General features: G+C 38.6%; 1 protein-coding gene across 5 annotated transcripts in view; it reads right to left on the bottom strand.

The window, feature by feature from the left end:
• Positions 1–16,533, bottom strand: part of SBF2 (SET binding factor 2) — a 479,282-nt gene extending 462,749 nt beyond the window's left edge. For 2 of the 5 annotated variants that reach the window (XM_019456278.2, XM_019456281.2), the window contains exon 1: positions 16,301–16,532. In XM_019456278.2, coding sequence (XP_019311823.2) covers positions 16,301–16,355 — 55 coding nt within the window. In that variant the 5' untranslated portion in view covers positions 16,356–16,532. Of the gene's footprint in view, positions 1–16,300 lie in introns of all 5 variants that reach the window. The other 3 variants (XM_053899995.1, XM_019456279.2, XM_019456280.2) reach the window with 3 other exon arrangements.
• Between the last annotated feature and the right edge of the window lie 397 nt (positions 16,534–16,930).

Below are 16,930 nucleotides of genomic sequence, written 5' to 3'. Positions count from 1 at the left end.
AATTTATTTTTCTTTTAAAAGTAACTGAGAATGTGATGCTTGTTTAGCTGCACTTTGATTTGTACATGAATATTATGACCGTGTTTCCAGGTAACATCAAAGTTTTGTCAATGCTGAGACCATGGGTGGAAAACAGGTACAAAAAGATGTCCTCTTCCCACATTTCTGTATGTGGTACATTCTTCTTTTCCTATCTGAATTCTAATATAGCAGTCCAGCTTATCCCATAGTTTAAGGACCATGGTTAAGGAATGAAATATCTCCTGAAGCACAGTCTTGGTATAATCATCCAGAAGAGACAGATCCCTGGACAGGAAACTAGAACCAGGAAAGTGTACCTTAGATAGATCTAACAGGAATGGACTGTTTGACCCCCATCGAAGGCCTAGACTTAAGGAAACATGTTGACAGGAAAAATGACCTCCATCATATGACAGGAGGCCATAAGCTAGCTAGGACAGTATCTCTTTCAGAGACCACAGATCAAACAGGCCTAAACTATACCTTGCAAACCAGATGACTGACTTGAAAGTTACTCTCTAGCTTCATTATCCTTGTTTTGTTTTCAGCCTTTAGAAAAGTCTTATTTCAGGGTTGTCTGGTTGACTCACTCGGTAGAGTGTGCCACCAGAGTGGCCATAAGAGTGCCACTAGAGTGGCACATTTTACCAACTGAGCCAGCCAGTCACACCTCCTCAAAAAAAAAAAAATCTTAAAAAAAAAAAAAAAGTCTTATTTCAGCTGTATCTCAACAAATAAAAGGGAAATGACTGGGCGGGGAGAGAGTTATTTAGGCCAGAATGTTAAGAAAAAAGCAGCAGCATTCTATAAAAACACTAGAGAAACAGAAGAGGTGGGGAGCTCTGAGGTCAAGTCAACCTGTCCCATGTGGTGGCTTTCCTTCCATTGCCAACATTGGAAGACTGGGGTTCTATTAAAAAAAAAAAATATGTATATATGTGTGTGTGTGTGTGTGTGTGTGTGTGTATATATAATGGAATATTACTTAGCCATAAAAAAGAATGAGATCTGTCATTTACAAAAATATAGATGGAATTAGAGAGTATAATGATAAGCAAGTTACTCAGAGAAAGATGAATACCATATGATTTCACTCATATATATAATTTAAGAAATAAAACAAATGAACAAAGGAAAAAAAGAGACAAAGAATGGACTCTTAAATGCAGGTTAACAAAGTGGTGGTTGCCAGAGGGGAGGTGAGGGGGCCAGACTGGTGAACTAGACAAAAAGGATTAAGAGTATACTTATCGTGATGAGCACTAATGTAGAGAATTGTTGAATCATTATATTGTACAACTGAAACTAACATAACACTGTATTTTAACTATACTTCAATTAAAAAAAATAATAGTAAATAAAAAAGAACTAGAAAATTTCTGTAAAAGTACCTAGAATCTAACTGTGACAAGATCTGATGAGATGGGTACTACAGCCAAGATTCAGCAACCTCTGTAATGTTTGAAATGTTTATAACGAGAATGTATTACTACAATAAATAAAATATAAAACAATTTTAGCAATAGACAGGTAAGTGAAAGAAGGAAGGTGCTGATATACTAGAACCATGACAGTATAAGTCAAAACTGGGTAGAAAAATAGATGAGCAGAATTTCTAATCATCTGGACAAAAAAAGAATTTAAGAGCCAAGCAGAAAAAGATCAGTCAGAAACTAGATCTCCCAAGTAGGAAAAGTCAAGAAGAGTAAAACAAGATGCACAGATTGTAAAGAAAGGAGAGCAGACCACCAGTTTAAAATCAAAGGCAATTACTCTGCTTCTTATGAAAGCAAGTTCTCCTATAGAAATACTTTTGAACATTCTTATGTAACAGGTTTTTAAATTTTGTTTTCCAAAGTATCAAGAATTTCAACTCAAGAGATAAAGTGCAGAAGAATGAGAAAAAAATGCAATGAAAAGTAACTGGCCTATGAAAACAGTTGGGGGGAAAAAGTCCTACTACTCTAATATAATCTTCATTTATTACTTACAAGTTCTCTGTTCAAGTCCCAATATTATAACTTATCAGTTCTCTTCCAGTCCTAATATTTCAGCCAAATTGAGAATCTACTCATTGTTTATCACTTCAGTACATCTGCTACTACAACTGTCCCCTAACCTAAAAAACCCTCCCTATTCCTCTCCCTCAATCTTCTCCACTCCCCAGTCCCTACAATGTATTTATTAAGAAAAGTTTTGATTTAAAGTTAGAAAATCATCTGAGTACCATTTAATCCCACTTAATTCAATTTAAAATCAGTATGAAAGTGGGCAAATTATTTAACTTTGATAGACCCCACAGGGTAACTCACTGTATTTCTATCAAGAGTCCGTGAGATAATATACATGAAAATGCTCAGTATTTTTAAATGAACTGAAGATCCAATCTGATAGTCTCTCCTATAAAGAAAATGCCTAAATAAATGTAAGCTGTGTGACACATCTAAAGAAAATATCGATTGGCTTTCCCAACACAACAATATGGAGAGAACCGGTGGCACAAGTAAAAAAAAAAAAAAAAAAATTTAAAGTAGCCTCCATGCCCACCGTGAGGCTTGAACTAAGTACCCTGAGATCAAGAGTCACATGCTCTACCAACTGAGCCCGCCAGACACCCCAGCACAAGTAAAATTTACAACAAAGAACATACATAGATCTAGGAGCACCTGGGTGGCTCAGTCAGTGAAGCATCTGACTCTTGGTTTCAGCTCAGGTCATGATCTCACAGCTTCATCATTTCAAGCCCTGCATTGGGATTTGCGCTGGCAGTGTGGAGCCTGCTTGGGATTCTCTCTCTCTCCCCCTCCCCCACTCACGCTGTCTCTCTCAAAATAAATAAACTTTTAAAAAACTTTTAAAAAAGAACACACATAGATCTAAACCTTTTTAAAAACTATGTGCAAAACTCTGTGTGTGTGTGTGTGTATTCCAAGGAATTCTGACTTTTCCATAGTATATTATTCACCCAAATATTTACACTGAGTGTTGTTTTAACTTGTAATGTTATGAGAATGGTTTTTTTTTAAATATATTTGCTTTTTGAAAGTACAACCTATTACAAAATTATTACAAAATTATTTTTTAATTAAGTCTTGTATTTTGTACTATCCTGTCCAGATAAATTTCCTAATACGTACAAACAGCAAGCATTATAAAAACTTCATGAGCCACTATGTTTATAGTAAGTTGAATAGTGTCACCCCCAAAATTCCACCAGAACTCCAGAATGTGACCTTATTTGGAAATAGGGTCTTTGTTGACGTAATTAGCTAAGGATCTCAAGATGAAATCATCCTAGATTTAGGGTGTCCCCTAAATCCAATGATTATTGTCTTCATAAGAGAAAGGAGGAGATTTGGACACAGACACAAAAGAAAGCCATGTAAAAATGAGGCAGAGATCAGAGTGATTGCTGTCACAAACCAAGGAAGCCTAGAACCACCAGAAACTAAAAGAAGGAAGGATCCTTCCTTAGAGTATTCAGAGGGAGCAGTGCCCTCCCAGCACCTTGATTTCAGACTTACAGTCTCCAGAACTGTGAGAAAATAAGTGTTTTTATAAGCCACCAAATTTGCAAGATGTGTTATGGCAGTGCTGGAGAGCTCATAAGTGCTAGAGAGCTAAACTGCAGCTATCATACAATACACTGTAGTATTGTTAAAACATCCTGAAAAGTAAAGATTATTTCTCTGGCATTTTCCTATAATAATGTGAAGGTCCCCTTAAAATACAAGCTTTTTTTTTTTTTCTTTTTGTTCCTATACTCTAGAATAATCGATATCTGTAAAACTGTACATAAATTTTGTTTTAAACCTAGCCTGTCTCAAATTCATTTAAACTTAAGCAGCAGTTGTATGAAATATTTCCATAGGCAAAACTTTCATTCATTTTTTCAGTAAACAATGAAACACAGATATAACTAAAAAATAAAAATAAATAAAAGCTCTAATGAAAAATTCTAAAATGAAGACATAAGTATAAGAAAAAGTTAAATAATTATGAAACTATAAGTTATCCTTTCCTTTAAAAGGTAGATTACAGAAATGAGAATTTTAAATGAACAGCCTTTACTTTGTAAATAATTTCATAACCCAAGTCATTACTCAAGTTCAGCAATAATTAAGTAACTGGGCATTAAATCTTGTAATACCTAATGATCTCAGTTTTGACAATACCAATGTTTTAAAATTAAGAAATACTAGGGGCGCCTGGGTGGTTCAGTCAGTTAAGCATCCGATTCTTGATTTCAGTTCAGGTCATGATCTCACAGTTCATGGCATCGAGCTCCACACTGGGCTCTGCGCTGACAGCAAGGAGCCTACTTGGGATTCTCTCTCTCCTTGTCTCTCTGCCCTCCCCAGTTCCCACTCTCTTTCTCTCAAAATAAATAAATATTTAAAATAAATAAACACTAGTCTACTACCAACACAGTGACTTAGTCAGTGTCTTCATTTTTATAACAGTTTTTAATGAAGATGATCATCATGTCAGGCACATAATATATAACATAAATTAACCTACAACTGGAAAATAAAATTGCTGCTCAAAAAATTATTTTGAGAGGTTAGGTTTCTTAGGAATTCATTATTTTGATAGTTGTATCTAAAATTTAAAAGCTTACCCTGAAACCTTTCTCAACACACTGTACCACTATCTTTTCCCAATACCCAAAACTGTATTTCCCTATCCACTAATGCTAAGTTTACCTGTATATTTCTGGTTCTATCAAATGCCTATGGTACTTGTCACCTCCCACAAAATCCCCACAGGTGATCAGTGACATGTTTTTATGTACACCATTATAAAATATCTCCAAGACTAATCAAATGGCAATTTTATTTTCCAAAATACACACTCTTTAGAAGGGAGGAGTCAGAGCCCACTGATACACTTGTATTCTGTACACAGAATGTGTTTGAGACCCCAAGTCCTAAGGAACTTTCTTCCCATACTTATCCACCCACCCTCTCCAGCATCAATTGCTCTAACTCCATCCATTTCTACTCATTGTTCTGCCTTCATTTACATTCAAATCTGTCCTATACATTTTTTTAAACTCTCACTGGACCTATTTCTGCAATTTAATTCAAACATATCTAACTAAGTACTAATCAACCAGACAACTCAGATAAAAAAAATGACATCCTTAAAAACAGTAACAATAATAAAGCCTTTATCCTTAAGATAAAGTGTTCAAAGTTTTCCAACCAGATACTCTTTTTTTTTTTTTTTAAGTAATCTCTACACCCAATGTGGGGCTCAAACTCACAACACCAATATCAAGAGATATTAATATGCTCCTCTGACTGAACCATCCAGGCAGCCCTCCAACCAGATATTCTTACCTCTCAAAATCAGATGACTCCAACAAATGGTCTTAATCTGCTGTTTCAACTTACTATCCTTTCTCCTGCTTTAAGTTTTGCAATTTGGTTTACAACACAAGATTCCAGCTGTAACAATTCTGGGGTAAGACTATCCTTGAATAAATTCTCAAATCAGAGCATGGTATACAGGAGTACAGGCTTAGGTAACTTCTAGCCCAGTATTTGCCACCCAACAGTGGTGTAACCATTCACAAGAGGAGGTGGGTGGGTGGTGCAACCAGGTGCATCAGTTTCTTTCTGAAAAGAAGAAAGTAGACTCCACATCCAGCATGAAACCCAACATGGAACCCAACACGGGGCTTAAACTTACAACCCCAATATCTAGACCTGAACTGAGATCAAGAGTTGGATGCTTAACAGACTGAGCCACCCAGGCACCCCAGTGCATTGGTTTCATATCCACAAAGTGGACTGAATTAAACAATCTGTACAGTTAACTTATAACTCTAACATTTTATGAAATGGAAAGATCTTGATTAACTCCACGTGTCACTGATCGTTCTGCCATACCTGACACTGAGAAATATTCCCTCACTTTCTATGACTCACTTTTCATGACTCTTGATTTCCTACACAGAAAACTCTAATTTATAATGGTTTAACCATATGAGGTTATAATCTTTCATGTAAAAAATAAAAATTCAGAGGGCAGTTATGACAATCTCACTATAAATCATTAGGACCCAGGTTCTTTCTAGGGTTTAAGTCCTTATCTACATGGCCATAGCTCTATCCTAATGACTGTCAAGTCTCTGTGTCCAGCCTCTACTTGTCCCCTTTTCTGAAGTCTCGATTTGGATGGCTATGAAGTAAAACCCACCATCTTCCAAGTCCACAAAGACAAATTTTAACAGAAAAATATTTTCAACCACCTATTTAAGTCATGACATCACAAGTATCCCAGAGTTTCATGTTTGGAATTTTACATCACTTCTAACTCCTCTTTCACTTCCCACAGCTATGGGAAGTTCACACCATCATGAGCTCTAAAGAGAAAATAAGTTGGATTCGGTGAGGCTTATACAGCACACGACTTAGGACGTGCATTTATCAAATTGGCTTTGGCCCCCCACAACTCTACTGTAATGTTCTAAAGTCACTATCCATATTACCAAGTCCATGAGCCTATTTGTCCTTATTATCAAGTCCATGAGCCTATAGTAAGACTATTTGTGTCACCCCAAAACTCATATGTTGAGACCTAACTCCCAATGTGATAGCATTTGAAGGTGGTGCCAAAGTGATGATATTTGGAGGTGACTAGGCCATGAGGGCTCTGTCCTCATGAATGAGATGAGTGCCCTTATAAAAGAGGCTCCAGAGACTTCTCTTGTCCCTTCCACCATGCAAAGACATGATGAGAGGACCACTACCCATGAACCAGGAAGCCAGGCCTCACAAGACCCTGAATCAGCTTGGGCTTTGATTTTGGAATTCACAGCCTCCAGAACTGTGAGAAATAAATGTTTGTTGTTTAAGCCACTCAGTCAATGAGACAGCAATGAGTGTTACAGTTGTAACAGCAGCTCAAATGGACTAAGACACTACTGATAGTCCTCATTATACATTACATCTTCAGAGCTTTTGATATTTATTCATCATTTCCTCCTCCTCAAAATTCTCTACACCCAAGGTTTCCATGATATCACACAATCTTGGTTCTCTTGCAATACCTCTGACCACTCCTAATTATTACTGCTCCATCTACTTCTTAAATATTGAATTTTCTCTGGGTTCATTTCTTAGGCTACTTATTTTTTCACCCTATACACATTTCCTCAACAATCTCATTTTTTTTTTGTTATATCTGACAATCAGTTGGTTATTGGTAATTGCCAAATTAATTTTCACTTATCTTCTTACATCCTGATCCATATATCTAACAACACCTAAATGACATCTCTACCTTGATTATAGGCAAGCACCTTTAATTTAACATATCCAAAACTAAGCTCAGTATTTCTTTCCTGCATCCAAATTTATTTCTTCTCCTGAATTCCCTATTTGCATTCATAGCATCATTACCTGCCCAATTAACTAGCTAGAGACTTTGTTACCATCAACTACTCTTTCTCCTTTACCCCTCACATCCATTTCACTACTAAATTTTGCTAATTTGAGCTTTCAAATTTCTCTGGACTCCATACCTTCCTTTCCGTTCCCTGTAAAAGTTCCTGAGTTTTCTCACACTGGTCTTTCTTCCTCTAGTCCATTGCCATTTGAGTCATATTTCTATGTTGTTTCTTGTTTTTCAAGACCCCCATTTTTCAACAGACCCCACTGTCTACAGAGTCAAGGCTAAATTCCATAGCCTATACAGAACTTTTCATAATTTTATCTGAACCCACTCCAGCAAAGCTCACGTCAATTCCCATCTACACTATACTTTTCTCCACTCCTGGAACAAGACAGTCACATATTTACATTTTTTTCTCCCTGGCTATAATCTCCTTTACCCTCTTATCCCCATGGCAATGCTTATTCATCTTACATAACTTGTCTCTTGATTTTGGCTCAGGTCATGATCCCAGGGTCGTGGGATCAGGCCCTGCACTGAGCATGGAATTCTCTCTTTCCCCTCTCCCCAGCTTGTGAAAGAAAAGAAAGAAAGGATGAAAGAAAGAATGGGGAATGGGGGAAGGAACCCAGGCTGACTATGAATTACAATGGTTCCATAATAACCAATAATCAGTTTTTAAAGTGTCTCAACCTATATGGACAGGTATTGTGCATAAGTTTACCTCTTAGCTTATCTCACTTATACTGCCTAAATAAAACTGATGAAACACCTAAGAAGTATTTCAAATCTTTTGCTAATATACTTAGGTGAGTTGATATGAAAGAATACAAGAACCTCAAATAATTATGATACTTGACTCCAGGTTAAATATATCTAGATAAATCGGTTAAATTCTAAATGTATTAATGGACAGCAAAAGCAAACAAAAAGAGGAGTGCCCAGCTGGTTCAGTCAGTATAGCAAGCAACTCTTAATCTCAGGGTCATGAGTTCAAGTTCCATGTTGGGTATGAAGCCTACTTAAAAAAAAAAAAAAAAATTAACTTAAAAAGAAAAGTAAACAACAAAAAAAGTCATTAAGGGATTTAACCCATGTGGTCATTATCAATTTTTCTTGCACAAATTTCAGTAAAGTAGAAGAAACAATAAGAAAAATAAACAGTCTTGGTTAAATAAGCTCACCTGTTAGAAACATGGTATTTCCTAATTTCCTAAATATTGTGCCAGAGTCATATGCAAAGTCAGGAAAATAAAGTCTTAATTTCAAATTATCAAAATCAATCTGTCATAAAAATCAGTGGTTTTCAAGTTATATTCTCCTTAGCGTGACAGTATATTATAAGAGCACAAAACTGGAAACATATTAAATATCCAATAATAAAGTGAAATGATGAAGTCAAATTGATATACCCATAAGATATAATAACAACATCTACTGAAGATGTTTTCCTGGAATTTTATAGAATAATCTTTCCTTATGTCATCAACATTAAGGAAAAAGTAAGAATACTATGAGTATATTTGTATCTACTTTATTTTATAACTTTATTTTATTAAATAAAATAGCTTTATTTTATAACTTTTTTGAATTATTTTTTTTTTAATTTTGAGATAGTTGTAATAATAAATAACACAGAAACCCCATTTCTCCTTACCCAGTTTCTCCCAATGGTAACACCCTATAAAATCATAGAACAATATCAACACCAGCAAACTGACACTAATACAATCCAATTTCTTATTCAGAGTCCCCAGTTTTACTATATTTATTCACATTGGTGTGTGTGTGTGTTTCACTTCCATATGATTTATCATATATGTAGGTTCATGTATCCACCACCTAGTCAAGATACAAAATAGTTCTATTGCATGGACAATAGCCAAACTATGGAGAGAGCCCAAATGTCCATCAATTGATGAATGGATAAAGATGTGATGTATATGTACATATATATACATATACATATATATAATGGAACATTACTCAGCAACCAAGAAGAATGAAATCTTGCCACTTACAATGACGTGGATGGAGCTAGAATGTATTATGTTAAGTGATATAAGTCATTCAGAGAAAGACAAATACTGTATGACTTCACTCATATATGGAATATAAGAAACAAAACAGATGAACATATGGGGTAGGGAAAAGAAAGGGAAACAAACCATAAGAGACTCTCAATGATAGAGAACAAACCATAGGTTGACAGAGGGAGGTGGGTAGGAGATGGGCTAGATGAATGATGGGTACTAAGGAGGGCACTTGTGATGAGCATTGGGTACTATATATAAGTGATAAAAACCATGGAATTCTACTCCTAAAACTAATATTGCACTGTATGCTAACTATAATTTAAATTTAAAAAAAAAAAAAAGGAAAGAAAAAAACCCCAAGAAACAAAATAGTTCTACCAACATAAAAATTCCTCTTGTTACCCTTTTAAAAATTCATTTATTTTTTATTATTTTGAGAGAGAGCATGTGGGTGGGGAGAGAGAGGGGCAGGGGGGCAGAGAGATAGAATCTTAAGCAGACTCCATGCTCAACTCGGAACCTGATGCAGGTCTGGAATGTCACAACTGTGAGATCATGCCCTGAGCCAAAGTCAAGAATCAGATACTTACCCAACTGCGCCACCCAAGCACTCCCTTCCTGTTACTCTTTTATAACCACACTCTTTCTTTATAGCTTTTTGTATTTTCCATATTTTCAGCAATTGTGTGTTCATTCAGTACATCATTACCAAACATCTACTATGTGTCTGCTACCATTGTTTTGGATACAATTCAAATTGCATTAATTATTTTTAACAGTTTGTAAAAGCAATTTTTCAAAAGACAAGGTTGTCTTCCAACCCAATTTTAATGCAGATATATGAAAAAATTTAACTAAGAAGTATTACTAAAAAAAAGTGTTACTAAATGAAAAGTAACTTTAGGAACATATATAGAGGGCACGGATTAAATGCAGGAAAACTGTGGTATTAAGTATACAATATTTCAGTATCATATTATCATAATTTGATTAGCTTTTAGAGACAGGTAATAAAATCATAGTAATTCCCAAAGAAAACTTCATAATAAAGATTTACAGAATGAACTAGGTTTGTTTTTCACTTACAATTCAAACAAGTACACAGATTTAGTGGATTTTCTTCCAATAAGTTTCAACAGAGGGCTTCACATAAAAAGGACTATTCAAAGGATACCACTCAAGACATAAGAGTGTTCAAATGTCTTCAAAGTGATCCCAAACTAAAACATCTGCTCTTCAAAAGACACTGTAAAAAAATGAAAAGGCAAACCACAGATTGAAAGAAACTATTTACAAAACACCTGATAAGGACTTGTATTGGAAAGTGAAAAACAAACAGACAAAAAACCTTTAAAATAAGCCAAACAATTCAATAGAAAAGAACAAAAATTTGATCTGAAACTTTACAAAAAAATATTCAAATACAGTAAGCACATGAAAAGGTGATTAACATCATTAGTCACCAGGAAAATGCAAATTGAAACCACAATGAAATATGATTACATATCCACTAGAATCGCTAAAAAAAGTTTCAATTTTAGAAAGTAAAAATAAATAAAATATCAGCTGGAACTTCTATACATTTCTGGAAAGAATGCAAAATGGCACAGCCAATTTGGAAAATAGTTTGGCAGTTTCACACAAAGTTAAACAGACACTTACTATATGACCCAGCAATTCTTCTCCCATGTATTTATCCAAAAGAAATGAAACCATATGAACACTCAAAGATCTGTATGCAAACATTCAGAATAACTTTGTTCATAATAGCCAAAAACTGGAAACTCAAATGTCCGCCAAATGGTGAATGAATAAATTCTATCATATTCAGCAATAAAAAGGAGCAACTGACAATACATACAAAATGGATAAATCTCAAACATGTTTTTTTTAAGTGAAAAAAAGTCAGACATTAAAAACACTATATAATTCCAGGGGCTCCTGGGTGGCTCAGTAAGTTAAACACCCAACTTCGGCTCAGGTCATGATCTCAGGGTTCAACAAGTCCCACAATGGGCTCAGAGCCTGGAGCCTGCTTCAGATTCTGTGTCTCCCTCTCTCTCTGCCCCTTCCCCACTCATGATAGCGCTCTCTCTCTCTCTCAAAAATAAACCTTAAAAAAATTTTTTTTAAACACTATATAATTCCATTTAGATGTTATTCTAAGAAAAGACAAAAAAGGACAGAAAACAAACCCAATGATTGCCAGAGGCTAGGGAGGGAACTGACAGCACAGGGGCAGAGAGAATTTTCTGTAGGGACAGAAATGTTCGATATCTGTACCGTGATTGTGGTAGTGGCTACATTTATGTATACACCTGTCAAAACTCTTTAAACTGTTCAGTTAAAAAAGTGATTTTATTATATGTAAATTACACTTTGATAAACATGACTAAAGAAAAATTATCCCAAGTAAAGAAATTATAATAAAGTCATACATTTTACTATCCAAATTCTATAGTTTATAAAAGCTTCTGGATTCTGTTAATTAAAAAAATAATCTTCCCTAGGGTGCCTGGCTGGTTCAGCCTATAAAGCATGAGACTCTTGACCTCGAGGTTGTGAGTTCCAGCCCCACATGTGGCAGAGAGTTTACTTAAAAAAAAAACAAAAAATAAAAAATAATCTTCCTTCTCTCTGCTGTGGGATGGTGAGTAGTCATGACAGCCCTGGGTGGGGTGCGGGTTGTCAGAGCCCAAGTGAACCAAGGAAGGAGTCCATGTGGGAAGGGTCGTTCAAAAATGTTCTCAGCTCAAGTATTGGAAGAAGGGTGTCAATGCAGAAGGGCAACCTGGCATGGGGCACTAGGGTGTACAGAGTGAAGAGGATGTATTCACATGAAAGTAGCCCAGTGTGGGGTATCAGAGCCTAAGTGGAGTGAGAAATCTATCCACAAACAATGGGGAAGCTGATATGGGGAGTCAGAGTAGGTTGAGGAAAGTGTCCCTTTATCAGAATATCCTGGTATAGGCTGTTAGATCCTGAGAAGGGTAGTGGAGTGGGAGGGATAGAAGGAAGGATCAGCAGAGAAAGAAAGGCATCCAGGAGAGGAGGAGGAGGTAGCAAATATGAAAGATTGGTCAAATACAGGAGGATTGAATAAATATATTAAGGATAATGGAAACCAGATTTCTCACTATCAAAGAAGAGTATTACAAATATGAAAAAGAAAAAAAAAAAAAAAAAAAAAAAAACTAGAATGGACCCTGGAGTGTCATACTGAAATTGGAGGGATTAGTGTAAACTCATCATTTTCACTATATACAGATAAATAAAAATATATGTAAATGTGTTTGCGTACATACATCTATGTATTCCCCAACTTCATCCATTAAGAGGGTCTGAGAGCACTAACAACCGAACAGCAATAAAAATACTAGCACTGAGATCTTAGCTTCAAAATGTCATTCTCAGGGGCCCTTGGGTGGCTCAGTCAGTTAAGCATCCAACTTCAGCTCAGGTCATGATCTCACAGTTTGTGAGTTCAAGCCCCACGTCAGGCTCTGCACTGACAGCTCAGAGCCTGGAGCCTGGAGCCTGCTTCAGATTCTGTGTCTCCCTCTCTCTCTGACCCTTCCCAACTCATGCTTTGTCTGTCTGTCTGTTTCTTTCTCTCTCTCTCTCAAAAATAAATAAACATTGAAAACAATTCAAAACATCATTCTTAGGGCTCCTGGGTTGCTCAGTCGGTTGAGTGTCTGACTCTTAGGCTCAGGTCATGGTCGCATAGTCATAAGATCGAGCCTGGCATCCAGCTCTGCACTGACAGTGTGGAGCTTGCTTGGGATTCTTTCTTTTCCTCTCTCTCTCTCTGCCCCTCCCCCACTCTCTCTCTCCCTCAAAAATAAACAAACTTAAAAAAAAAAATCATTCTCCACTAAAAGGATTCAGGGACCCTAGAGAAATGGCCAATTGCAGGACTAAGGCAGATATAGTATAGGATAAACTTTCTCATGCCAAAAAGTAAAGACATGCTCAAAGAATGAGGGGGATATGTCATAAAGACACAGAAGCCAGATTGAATGGGCTCTCATTGGCCAAATAAGAAACAATCTAAACATCAAAATAAATAGTAACAGAATATAATCCACTAAAAAAAAAAAAAAAAAAAAAATCATACAGGGGTTCCTGGGTGGCTCAGTCAGTTTAAGAGTCTGACATCTGACTTCAGCTCAGGTCATGATCTTGCAGTTTAAGCCCCATGTGGGGCTCTGTGCTAACAGCTCAGAGCCTGCAGCCTGCTTTGGATTCTGTATCTCCCCCTCTCTCTGCCCCTCCCCAGCTCTCTCTCTCTGTCTCTCAAAAATAAATAAACATTTAAAAAGAAAAGCTTGATGAGGAACAAGATATTTACAGAGCTTCAAAGTACTCCTCACAAAATGATTTATTAACAATTACATATTAACTTTATATCGAAGAAGCCTGGCAGGGATTGCTTATATCAAGTAATCAAAGTGAAAATCATCAATAATGGGATAAACTGAAATTGTGTACCACCTGATAGGCTGCAATGAGCATCACTTTTTGTGATATTTCTACACAAAGTACATAATCTGTATGTATCTAATCACTGGAGAACAGATAACCCCAAACTGAGGGGCATTCTACAAAATAACTGCCCTGTAATCTTCCTAAGTGTCAAGGTTATGAAAAGCAAGAGAAGATGAAGGAATTGTTCCAGACTGAAGAATAAAGAGACATGACTAATAAAAGCAACAAATAATTCTGAATGGGATCCTTTTGCCAGTAGAAAGATTAATAGCACTATCAACAACGCTTAAAACTAGATGGAGTACTATATCAACATAAATTTCCTGATTTTGATAATTGTATTGTGATTAAAGGAGAATATCCTTTTTTGTAAAAACATGCACACTAAAGCATTCTGGAATGACAGGGCATCAGGTCAGCAGCTTCCTCTCAAATGGTTCAGGGAAAAAAGTTCTTCCTACCTTATTTGCAAGTTTCTGCAAGTTTGTGATTGTTTCAATTTTCTTAAGTGAGAAAAAACAATGTTGCTAAAAATGAAATAATGTTAAAAATAAACTGATTTTGGGGCACCTGGGTGGCTCAGCCGAGAAGCCACCCACTTTGGCTCAGGTCATGATCTCAGGGTTTGTAACTTTGAGTCCCACATCGGACTCTCTACTGTTAGTGTGGAGCTTGCTTCGGATCCTCTGTCCCCCTCTCTTTGTCCCTACCGACTTGCGTGCTCTCTCTCAAAAATAAATATTAAAAAAAATAAATAAACTGTGATTCTCCATATTGTTGGTAAGAGACTGCAGAATGCAAAATTACTAGGAAATAAGAAAATGTTGGAGCCAGAAGATACTTTAAATACAGCCCAACCCCTTCTCTTAACAATTGACCTCCATTAGGTCATGAGTAGTGACAGATTAAAAAATGTAAGTTTCCCACTAGGGCACCTGGGTGGCTCAGTCGGTTAAGCGACAACTTCTGCTCAGGTCATGCTCTTGAGGCTTGTGAGTTTGAACCCTGCATTGGGGTCTGTGTTGAAAGCTCAGAGCCTGGAGCCTGCTTTGGATTCTGTGTCTCCCTCTCTCTCTGCCCCGCCCCTGCTCACGCTCTTTCTCTCTCTCAAATACGAGTAAACATTAAAAAAAAAAAAATGTTTTTAAATAAAAATTTCCCACTGAAGGAAATTAGAAGAGTAATAGTGAAAGGAGGAGTTGACAGAGAATGGGTAGCACAATGACATTCTGACGCTACAGATGACTGTAACCATCAGCAAAACACAATCTCAGCATCTCCTCTGAAAGATGTAGGGACTACCAGCTGCTGTATAAAATTCCTTGCAAATGTGCAAGTGGAATTAACCTGAAATACATGAACTAGAAAGCTCTAGTTCAATTTATTACATTATGCTTAGCTACAGAATACAAAGAAATGCAAATACAAAAATAAACGTGCATGAACCCTGAATTTTCTTAAGTTGCAGAAGTCCAATGATGAAATTAAAATACAATGCATTTGCCAAACTGTTCCTTATGAAGAAAATTTTGCGATGAATTAGAAGATTAGAACATGCATTAAACACTGTGTGTCAATTATACTCAAAAAAACTTTTTTAATCCAAAAAAAGGTTTTTTAGTCACACATTAACATTAAGACCTTCAGCGGCTGGATGACTGTCCTTACTTAAAAGATAGTGCTCAGACACTCTGAAATGACTACCATATCTTGTCCTGAAAGAACAGGGAGCATTTCCTAGAAACGTTTAAAACTGCAAGGACCCCCTTCCCCAGTACCATGGGTTCACTGGGGCGGTGACTAGACAGGCCTCCGACAAGGAAGGGGTGAGGTAGCACTGGACTCTCTCAGCATTTCCTTTTGGAGAGGACAGCCCCCTGCGTCACTCGTTACTCACTCAGGATGCAGGGCAGAAGTTTATCCCCGAGGAACTTAACACAGTTGGCTCCTGCCCTCCTAGCCCTAAGATCCTGGCCCAATCCCGCGGGCACCAGGGCGCTGCCCCTGGTACCCGGCCTCCTCCGGAGCGAGGGTCGCAACACCCGGACTCGCCCCCAGCTGGCCCAGCTGGGCCTCCCTGGGCCCCCGCGGACGCGGCCTCTTCCCCTTCTTCTCCCCTCCCCCTCCCCTCGTGCCGGTCCCTCACGCCCACCGCGAGGCTCAGCCCAGCCACGAAGGCCGGACACCGACCTCCCGCTCCGCCGCGGCCGGCCCGGCCCTCCCCGCCTCCCTGCTGCGACGCCCAGCCCCGCAGAGCCCACTGGACAGCAGCCGGGGAGTGGGGGCGGGGGGGGGGGGGGGGACGGGGGCGGGGAGGCCCGGGGGCGGCGCCCGCCCCACACCCTTACCTGGCTTCTCGTGGTCGTAGCCTACTACGATGAAGTAGTCGGCCAGCCGGGCCATGGCCGCCGCCGCAGCGCCCGGGAAGCAGGTGCCCGTCGCCGCCCTTGCCGCCGCCGCCCACCGGGCCCGGGAGGGCTCAGCATTTTCCCTGCAGCAGCAGTAGCGGCAGCGGCGGCACTTCAGCCATGTTTGACAACCAAGGCGCGCTGTGCGCCTGCGCTAAGCCGAGCGCCTGCTCCTCCCCCGCCCCCACCCGCGCAGACTCCAGGACCCGTGGCCAAGGGTGAGCCCACCCCGCAGCTCCCCGGGTCGCTCGGACTGCTGGCTTAGTAGAGTGGGCTGCTGGACGTATTCCCGCCACCGCAGCCGCTCCTGGTGGTTCGCTTGGAAGCCTGGTTGCCCTTTCGTGGCCCACCACCCCCCGCCCCCTCCCCTTTTTTCCTAAGCGGGGAGTCCTTTCCTTCCGCCTTCTCTATTCTTTCTTTCTGGATCTGGGAAGAAGAGACAAGGATCGTTGAGGGGTCTCCTGAAAAGTTTGGCTCTTCCCCTCCCCCCACTACTCCCCTACCAAAGACGAGATTCTCCCGCCCTCGACTGCAGCACGGAATTTGCACTGCCAGGGCTTTTGCTGCACG

Source organism: Panthera pardus, unplaced genomic scaffold, assembly GCF_024362965.1.
Source record: "Panthera pardus isolate Hobbes unplaced genomic scaffold, ASM2436296v1 HiC_scaffold_12, whole genome shotgun sequence".
NCBI lineage: Eukaryota > Metazoa > Chordata > Mammalia > Carnivora > Felidae > Panthera > Panthera pardus.
The sequence above is the reverse complement of the archived record's forward strand: the minus strand, read 5'-3'. Positions and strand labels throughout refer to the sequence as shown.